Source organism: Phalaenopsis equestris, unplaced genomic scaffold (assembly GCF_001263595.1).
Source record: "Phalaenopsis equestris unplaced genomic scaffold, ASM126359v1 Scaffold000428, whole genome shotgun sequence".
NCBI classification, from domain to species: domain Eukaryota; kingdom Viridiplantae; phylum Streptophyta; class Magnoliopsida; order Asparagales; family Orchidaceae; genus Phalaenopsis; species Phalaenopsis equestris.
Window position 1 is genome coordinate 5,389,076 of NW_018164869.1, and position 10,358 is coordinate 5,399,433.

Here is a 10,358-nt window from a genome sequence, read left to right on the forward strand (position 1 = left end):
TATATATATATATATATATATATAAGATTGATTGACGGTCAGAGACTGCTGATCTATGTATGCATGTATGTATGTATGTATGCATATGTATGTATTTACTTATATGTGTATGCTGAAATAATTCACTAATTAATTGTAAATATACGGACATGCTCCGCTTATGAGTGAGAAACGAAGTAATTACAAAGTTGATGTACAACAATATTTCAACAATAATAGTTGTAACGGACCGTGAAGGCCGTAGTTGATTGCTATGAAGAGAGTAGTTCGCTGTGAATTTTGTAGACGGTGGCCAGAGAATTAGTTTATCATAGAGGTCATAGTTAAAAGTCAAGATCGTAGTTGGTTGTGTGGGTTATATATGGTTGTTTCAAGAGAGTCGATTGATTATAGAGGTCGTAGTAAAGTTTCAATAACATTCGTAAACAGAGGCTGGAGTTGGGAGTTGAGTGTGTTGTGATAATGTTCGTAGGCTATAGAGACTGATGTTGGGAGTCGCATGAGCTGTGATAACTTTTGTAAGCCCAAAGGTCGGAGTTAGGAGAGTTCACGAGGGACTTCACTACAACTGGCAACCAATGGTAGTCAACGGTATAGGGCGACCGACAATAGTAGGCGGTGGTTGGAGGCTGTTGCAACGGAAGGAATTTGTCGGAGAAATGATGTTGAATATCAGCTCATTCTTCTCCAAGTGTTGTTCTTCTTCTGGCTTCAGGTTTAGATTCCTTCACAAGCGAGTGTATTACTCTCTATTTTATAGAGTTTAAGAGAAGCCTCTTTGCAAATAATGAAGAAATTCAAATCACTCTATTGGACGAGCCAAACAGATTCTCTCAATCGAGTGACATATGGTGACAATTAAATGACTTAATGATGGTAAAATTGAGTGATGTTAAATTTATTGGATTCGTCTTGCCGAGACATTCTGTTTGACTATAGATTCATCATATTTGGAATTTATTTAACCTTCCAATTATCCACCGAAAGCTTCTAAAAGTGATTTAATAAAATGATTTGTATTTGATTAGACTTAAATTGAACTAATTTTGGTATTACTAAATTTGTCTCGTTGCGCCTGTCAATTTGACTATAAGTTTGACGGAATTAGAAATTTGAATAGTTTTTAACTAAAATTTGAGTATTTTCTCTCAAAAATTTATCTCGTGATTTATGGCACGACTAATCATGCCAAATGGTAAATTTATTCATGTCGTATGAAGGATATTTTACGGAAAAGGCCAAACTAATAGATATGTGTCTACATTTTTAAAAATCCATTTTATGTTTGAAAAACATGTGGCATTTATGCAATATATGAAATTAGTTTCGCCAAACATTATATTCTAATTCGAAGTCAGAGCCAGAATTTTTTTTTTGAAATGGAACAATTATCTACCTATTTAAAAAATGCCCTCAATTTATATATATTTTTTAACTTAATAATCTGAGTAATATACACATTTTATTTTATTTTAATTGTTCATCATATATATATATATATATATATATAACTTAAGATTAAATTTAATAAAAATAAATAATTTAAATTATTTCTGTTTCTGGAAGCTACAACTTATTGAATAATCTGTTGATAAGTCAGCTGCAGTGACTATTACAAAATTTTATTTTTTAGGAAAAGCTTGGCACCTGCTAGAAAGCTGTCACCGCATCTATCTAGGTGCGGTGTGAAAATGTTGTTTTTAGCGTTTTGAAAACACTTAAGTTATCAAAATGCATTTTATCCAAACAAACATGATGCATTTTCAAAACGCCACCGCATCAAATAAACTGATACCCTTATTATGAGTAAGAAAAGAATAGATGCATCCACAAAGGTTAAAACCCTAAAAATACAAAAAAAAATAATAATAATAAGTTTATTGAGGTGATAATGAACGGGGTGGGCCCACTTAAATCCGTTAGGCATCTAGACTAACGGACAAATTCCCCCGTCTTGATTTTAAATTCTATATTTATTTCATTTTATTTAAAAATAAAAAAAATCGGTAAATGATTGCTGCCATGCAATTAAGAAGAAGAAGAAAAAAAAAAAAAAAGGCCACATGCAAAAATGGGAAATCTGAACAGTGAAATCTTCAATAAGCTAACACGCGTGCGACGCAACTAGCGCCATGGTGGAGATCCACAATATGAAAAGAAGATTCACATCATGTCACCCAATTTTTATATATTTGCATATGAAATATCTAAATTTTTAAACTTAAACCAACTTTACTTGCATTTGAAAATCTGCATTACACTTTTTAAAGTTATTAATAATGATCCTTTTAATGTGATATTATTACTGAAATAACTTAGCAATCGATACAAATTGTGATCCAGATCTTGCAGATATTTCTATTTCGGCCAATAATGATGCTATCGCTTCGATTCGATTGATTCTTACCAAGTTAGTATCTGCAATTTGTGAGGGTCATTCTAGTTATATAAAAAATGGTTGATCATCTTATCATTACTCTTAAGAAGAAAAAAATCAGTAAATATCGTCATAACTTGACTTAAAAGAAGAATGCAACATTCCCAACAATGTTGTAGATGCCCGTGAGATCCCTCATCAAGGTTTAAACTAGCCATCATGTAACCACTCGAAGCATCTTCAAAGGATCACCTCATCGAGGAATAAGCTGTTTTTCAAAGTACAGTGATTCAATCTCCACTTGATAGTCTAGTTTTTTTTTTTTTTACTAATAGGAGTTCCTCGTCTAAAGATCAACAGTCAACCGCCAGACTAGCATAACCGATTAATAAAACCAAACCAATCAAATCAAGTCTCACTAACTCGACCACCATGAAGGTCGTTTGACAATCCTGATTCAGCTCAGTCGAACAAACAAACCTTGTCGAACCATGACCGACTAATTTAAACAAACTGAGTTATAGAATGACAGAACCGAAGACCTATAGATATAAAATACCTAAAATATCATATAATACCCCATTAAAACTATCACAAATATATAACTTCATATATTGTACCCCCTCGTCTATAAATAGAGGGATCATTTCTTAAGCAAATGCTACTGAATAATTTAGATTAGCATTAATTAATGTGCACTTCACTCTGTTTCTCTCTCTCCCTCTCTTCCTACGCTTTATTTCCTGAGTGTGTTTCACTACAAATTTCAATTCAACAATATATATCATACCTTAACAAGGCTTTTATTGTAATTGATCACACGGATTTATTTGATCAAAATTTTGCTAAACTCAAATTGGATCCGAACCAAACTTAAAATATAAAAAATCTTATTAATTTTATTCTAAGATAAATTAAAATTAAAATTAAAATATTAAATTTGGAATAATTTTAGTTCACATCTATATTAGAGACCATAGATCCGAAACAACTAGAAAAGTAACACTAGAAAACTCCATAAAATAATTGACCGACTGACCATACCCAAACCAACTCGGTGCGACCTACCGTCTCTTCCCCTCTCCTCCGCGGATCGAATGTTCAACGGTCAAATTTTCAAATTATAAACCGTCGACCCACTCTACATCCCGCGTTACACCCGGCCTCCTTCAAATACTTCTTCCCCACTCCATCCCCAAACATCAACCATACCTTCTCTCATTTCAGCTTCATCCATCCTTCTCCTCTCTCTTTCACCCACACACACGAGCGCAGAAACATGCCTTTTAAACTCTTTAAACCCAAATCAAAGCTCACTTCCCGGCGAGCCACCACCGCCACCACCACTATAACCTCCCCTTCCCCCTCCGACCTCCCCATCCCCAACCATTTTCGCTGCCCCATCTCCCTCGACCTCATGAAAGATCCAGTCACCCTCCCTACCGGCATCACCTACGATCGCCGGAGCATCGAGACCTGGCTCAAAGAAGGCAACCTCACTTGTCCCCTCACCAACCAACCCCTACCGCTCGACGGAGATCTCATCCCCAACCATACCATCCGCCGCATGATCCAGGAATGGTGTGTTGCCCACTGCTCCCTCGGCGTCGAGCGCATCCCCACCCCTAAGATCCCCATCACCTCTCTGCAAGTCTCGGAGATTCTTTCCGAGATCTCCGCAGCCTTGCAGAGCGGAGATGGCCTCCGAGTTTCTGACCTTGTGGTTAAGCTAAGAGATTGGTCAATCGAAAGCGAAAGAAACCGAAGGTGCATTTCGTCAAATAAGGCAGCGGCAGGGGTGGTTGCAGCTGCTTTCAAGGATTTCCCTTCCGAGCAGGGGCTGTGTGTGCTCGCCGGCATGCTGCCGCTCAGCGAGGAGGCGAAGAAGCTGTTGTCAGACGCAGAATCTCTTAGCTCCATTGTTTCTGTGTTGAGGAACGGTAGTCTGTCAGGAAGGCTTCATGCTGTATTGATGGTGAAGGAAATCACTGCAACTGATACAGAACAAGCCGCTCAAATTGCGATGAACAATGGCTTGATTGAGGCTATTGTGAGGCTTGTCAAGGAGCCAATTTCGCCGCAGGGGACCAAGGTGGCGCTCGTTGCAGCTTACTACATGGTCGCCTCGGAGGAGAAAGTGGCTTCCAGGTTTGCAGAGATGGGAATCGTTACTGTTCTGTTAGACATGATTGTTGATGCTGAGAAGAGCTTGTGCGAGAAAGCGCTGGTTGTGATAGATGCAGTGCTGAACTCAGAGATGGGGAGACAGAGAGCTTTGAACCATGCTCTCTTCATGCCGGTGCTGGTTAAGAAAATGTTCAGGGTGTCGGACATCGCAACGGAATTCGCCGTGTCGGCGATATGGAAGCTGTGTAGGAAGCAGAGCGATAATGGCGAAAAAGAGAGGAGTTTGAAGGAGGCGATTCAGGTTGGAGCTTTTCAAAAGCTGCTGCTCTTGCTGCAAGTTGGGTGCAGTGATAGCACGAGGGAGAAGGCGACCGAGTTGCTGAGGATTATGAATGGAATCAAGGGGAAGGAAGAATGTACTGAAACAGCTGATTTTAAACATCTGAAGATGCCATTTTGAGATTTTTCATTTTTTTAAAAGGGATTTAATGATTGTTCAGATTGTATAGAGATAGATTATTTTTTGGTTTTGATACAGAAATGATATTCTTTTAATAAAAATTAGCAGTTGGTTTAATTAGAGAAATGAAGTTACAAACAGTATGAGGAAGCTTTTGAATGTTGGAAATTTTGCTGAGTTAAGTTGAAAAAGGTTGAAAAATTTATTAAGATGCATAAATATTTTAATTATTTTCTATAAACCATTCTTTTAATTATTTTGTTCATTGAAAATAAAACATAAAATCAATTATATGTAATTTTGAGAGTATATAGTTTTAAGAGTATATCATAAATTGGTTAATTTTAATTGTGATCCTAATTACGCAGTAATATTCTGCATTAATTCTAAGCACAAAGCAAGCTTTTGATAACTACATCATTAACTTGGTTTAATCTTCAATCTCTTACACTAAAATAGCATCTAAAAGACAAAATTCTTAGTTAAGGGTCTGTTTGGGGCAACTGCAGAGAAGACACTGTGAGGTTGTTGAAAAAGAAATTGATTTTCAAAAAGTTATGATAGTTATTATAAATTTATTTTATTTCAAAAAATCAAATCATAATTTTCTGACAGTCGCCACGCTTTAACAATTTTGGTTGAAAAATTTGATCTCTACCACAAAAATTTCTAAAAAACAACAAGAAAACAGTTTCACAAGCAAAATTATGATGAGCAAAAAACTGTTCCAAACAAATCCTTTGAAAAAGTTCATCACATGAGTTAAATTCATACAAAATTACTTTTGTTTGGCTTTCATGTCTTTGTCCTATATACAAGTTTGATTTCAAGGCCAATATAATTTCAACAATTTGCCTATCACAAATGTCATATAAAGAAAAATGCAAATATATTGAATTTGATATATAATTAATTAGTTTTGATAAAACATGATTAAGCTTTGACTTCTTAAGCCTTGCATTAAAAAAAAAAGCATGATGAAAAATTTCATTGTTCTCAATCTTCTTGATAATTTTTACATCTAAGAGAATACATATTAAACATATTTGCTAATTATAATCAAAGTAGTGGTGGAATCAGGGGGTGGTTGCTTGCTCGAGGCTGGCACTCGACAACCTACATTTTTATATACTTTTAATTTCATATAATACCAAAAAAATAAATACACCCCCTAAACATAAATTCTCTCTCTCTCTCTCTCTCTCTCTCTCTCTCTCTGATACCTAGTCATTGAGCTCCTCAATGTTGTTCTTAACGTTTGTCATCAACAGCAACAGATTACCATTGTCAGCACCATTAACATTAAAATTAGCAGCTGTAGTCATGAAATAATACATCAAATGGCACCATTTGTAACCATTAAATCTCTTTAATTGCCAGAATTGAGTGGTTCATGAGTTGCAGCCAGCTAGCCGTTTGTTATATTATTTAAATTTTCTGGGTAAAAAAAGGGAAGGACTTGATCAATGTTTATGTGGAATGATAAGGAAAACATATAAAAAATCTATAGACAAACATAAGAAATTAATTTTGCTAACAATCTCCTGCCTTTTCCAATCAAGCCTTCATATTAAATCACAATAATGGGTTGGCCAAATCATTCTGTCAATATATTACAATATAATGGGTTGGCTAAAAGCTTAAAAAATAAAGGCATAATCATTCAAATGGTATGGGTAACGGTGTTGGTTGCTTCATCATAAACGAGGAAAGAATCTAAATGATGCCACCAAAATTATACAATATTGAATTTCCTTAAATTTGCATTTTTACCAAGCAAATATTTCAAAATTATTCTTAAAATTAAGGCTACATTTTCTGGCACCGCACTTTTCAGACATTTGATAAAATAGCTTTTTCGAAAAATTGTGGTGGGAAGATGTGTTCTGTATTAAAGCTTCATTTGAGAAGACTGTGAAGTTCTGTTCCATTATAGTGAACACCAACATGTGGAAAACCTTTCGTTTGGGGAAGCAACGTCTTTAGAAGTTGTTTCGTAAGAACGATATTTTTTTGTCATTTAGATTACATTTCACCTTCTTCGTTATGCGGGTGTGGCTTTTGAAAGTGATTACCTGAACGACAAAGCTCTTTCGAACAAATCCTGTGTGGCGGCAGCCAGGAAGTTATGGTCTAATTTTTTGAAAATAAAATAAATTTGTAATAGCTATCATAACTCTTTGAACAATAATTTCTCTTATAGTGGTTTCACAATTACTTCCTCAAACAGCTACAGTTGCCCAAAATGTACCCTAAATTTAAGTAATTTGTTGGCTTTATCACTTTGTTTTTTTTAATGAAACAAATGTATATGGTACGTGCAAAATGATGAACATTAGGGAGCACTTGGTAGGATATTTTTAAGAGGAATTAAGTTAGATTTAACCTAAATCTAGCCAAACACAATAAGTAGGTTAGGAAAATAAATTCAATTTTTACTTCTTCCGTTTAATGAATCTGGATTTACTAAGTCTACTTATAAGTTTGATTTAATGGATTTAGCGCAGAAAAAAAATTATTTTAAATTGATTTATGTCAAATACATTAAATATAATTAACTGAATTTAAATTTAATTAAAAAAACATCATTTTGGATTTAATAATATTTAGATTTAATAAATTCAAATATAACTATTTAAAGTCCTCCATGCAGCCAAACATACCCTTAAAATCTTAATTATTTATTAAGATATTTTCCCCTCTCAAAAGTTACCAATCATGCTATGAGACGGCCTGGCCGGTCCACTCCGACCTTCACACATGCATATCGCTGACGACCCGGACCCGGTCTAACGCGAAGGAGTCATTCCTCCGTCTAAAAAGTCTAACAAATGGAAAAGCTTTGATAACGTGCGTGCATGACTACAACTTGGGAAAGCCAAAATGCACGTCAGAGATTTGTTATTGAAAAAGAAATGACATACAACAAAGAATCAAAGTGCCGGTCCGGTTCAGAAGACTTGGGTTGGTTTAGAGCCATATGGCAGAGTTAATTAGTTCAGGCGACGGGCAGGGCTTTTGGGAGACATACATAACAAGTAAGTTTATATATATATATTACATGTTTAACATCTAAATTTTTATATTTACAAGCATAGCGCTCAAATCTTTTAACATTACAACATCTATATTATTAGCTGAATTTTCTTCATGCATAAACTTATGATGCGAAAATGTGGTAAATGTAAATATCAAAATTTAAGTGTAACATATATAAATGCATATGAATTGAATGGAATGTATGTTAATCCCCCTTAATTTAGGGTGTATTTGGGGCAGCTGCAGCTTATTGAATAATCTTCTGATAAACTGATTTAAAATAATATGCTCATAAGCGATGTGCGGTAACTATTACAAATTTTTATTTTTTTGAAAAAGTCAAACCGTAGCCAGAAAGCCGCCACCGCACCTAGACATGTGCGGTGTGAAAACACTGTTTTCAACATTTTGAAACATTTTGAAAACGCATAGAAAACGCATAAGCTATCAAAACACAGTTAACCCAAACACGCCAGGTGCGCTTTCAAAACGCTATCACACCAAATAAACTGCCCCAAACGGACCCTCAATCGAGTTTTCAGATTCGATGATATGATTTGCGTCTGATTCTTTTTATTTTTTTGAGTTAGGATTATGCATTTGTCAAAAGAAATTAAAGAGTTTATGAGTATAAAATAGTATTTTTCAATAATTAGACGCCTAAATTTCATTTTTAAAAAATCATAAAAGTAGTTTCAACAATCTAGGAAGAATATGTCGGCTATTTGATGAAGACATCCACTTAAAAAAAATAATAATAATATTTTCAATCATGCAAAACTCTGAACTTGCTGTTTTGTAATAATGCCGGGCATTGCAATTATCAATCATGCTTATGTCGACCTCTCAAGCTTTATTCTCTAGCAGTTTAAGGGCCCGGTTGTGACAGCTTTTTTTTTTGGTGCGGTGATATTTTGAAAACACACATAACATATTTGGAAAAACTGCATTTTGACAACTTATACGTTTTCAAAACGCTGAAAATATCGTTTTTATAACGCACCTATCTAAGTGCAGTGACATTTTTCTGTCAGCGGTTTGACTTTTCCAAAAAAATAAAAATTTGTAATAACCACCATACCTAGCTTATCAGCAAATTATTTTTAATCAGCTTATCAACAGATCATCAAATAAATTACAGCTGCCTCAAACATATCCTAAGTCAACCATATATTAAAACTCAAATATTATTTAAAATATATATATATATATATATATATATATATATATGTATGTATAAGCCTGGCGCAATATTTATATTTAAGCCTGGCGAATTATTTATATTATTTATATTGTCTGATTAATTACAATTAAAAAACATGTAAGAAAATTTAAGAGATAATTACAGAAACAACATTCAAAATTTAAGTATTTATAGAACTACCACCACCATCATTTTTTAAATCGTTAAACTGGGTTTTTAAATGGATGGTTACTGAAGATATTAGGAGCCTGATAAAAACTGTTTTTTTCCACAGGGCTGATGAAATACCAATTCCATTATAAGGGTCATAAGATACTAATGATAGGTCTAATGCTAACTATAAGATCCACAATGTTGAGGTGGGATGATATTGCATGAGTTTGGCCTAAGAGGCTTAATGATATGTCAGAAGCTTATCTACTCCAAAAAAAATGTCAACAAAAGAATGCCCAATATGCTTTGTGGACTACTACATGATAGTAGAACAAATAGGTTGACATTGATTAAAGTGTATACATTGATCTCTAACAGAAGAAGAAATGTTTATCAGGACACGAGATTCATGAAAGGATTAAAAATGGATATGAAAATATATCAACTTTCAACTTATGGGCTGACCAATTAAGAATATGAATATATAGTTGATACTAGCTCTCTATAACCTCAATGACAAGTAGGCCATACCCATCATCTTATACATGGGTAGCCAACTAAAGATGAGACATCCTCAACCTTATGAATCGATGTTTAAAGATAAGTTAGAATGGTTTCCTTAACGTGTCATTATCCGGGCAAAACATCCATAGCCTATGATCTAACTGCCTAAAGATAAGATGAATGGTGTGATCGTCATATCATTTGGTCTAGGAATGATTGGGAGAATATAGTACAAACATTCAAAGGTATGAAAAGTATTCCCAATCACATGATGATACAGATAACCGGTTAAGGGTAGAATATTTTCAAACTTATGATTCAAAATAACATGCAAATATAAAATGGAATTACCCTTTCATTGTAGCAAGGTGTTGTGATATATAGAACGATCGACGAAGAAAATAAAAAATATGAACGGGAATATTCACAAACAAGAAAACAGAGAAACACACAGATTTATATGGCTCGACAAATTGTCTACGTCCACAAAGTTG

The 10,358-nt window shown here is 34.3% G+C and overlaps 1 protein-coding gene across 1 annotated transcript; it reads left to right on the top strand.

The window, feature by feature from the left end:
* Nucleotides 1-3,595: 3,595 nt before the first annotated feature.
* On the top strand, nucleotides 3,596-4,981 carry LOC110027563 (U-box domain-containing protein 21-like). The gene has a single exon (XM_020729051.1). The coding sequence runs from the start codon at nucleotides 3,657-3,659 to the stop codon at nucleotides 4,962-4,964; it is 1,308 nt and encodes a 435-aa protein (XP_020584710.1). The 5' UTR covers nucleotides 3,596-3,656; the 3' UTR covers nucleotides 4,965-4,981.
* Nucleotides 4,982-10,358: the final 5,377 nt, after the last annotated feature.

Bases quoted from the DNA above. Each gene is read 5' to 3' on its own strand.
- LOC110027563 (XM_020729051.1), top strand. From the start codon at position 3,657: ATGCCTTTTAAACTCTTTAAACCCAAATCAAAGCTCACTTCCCGGCGA.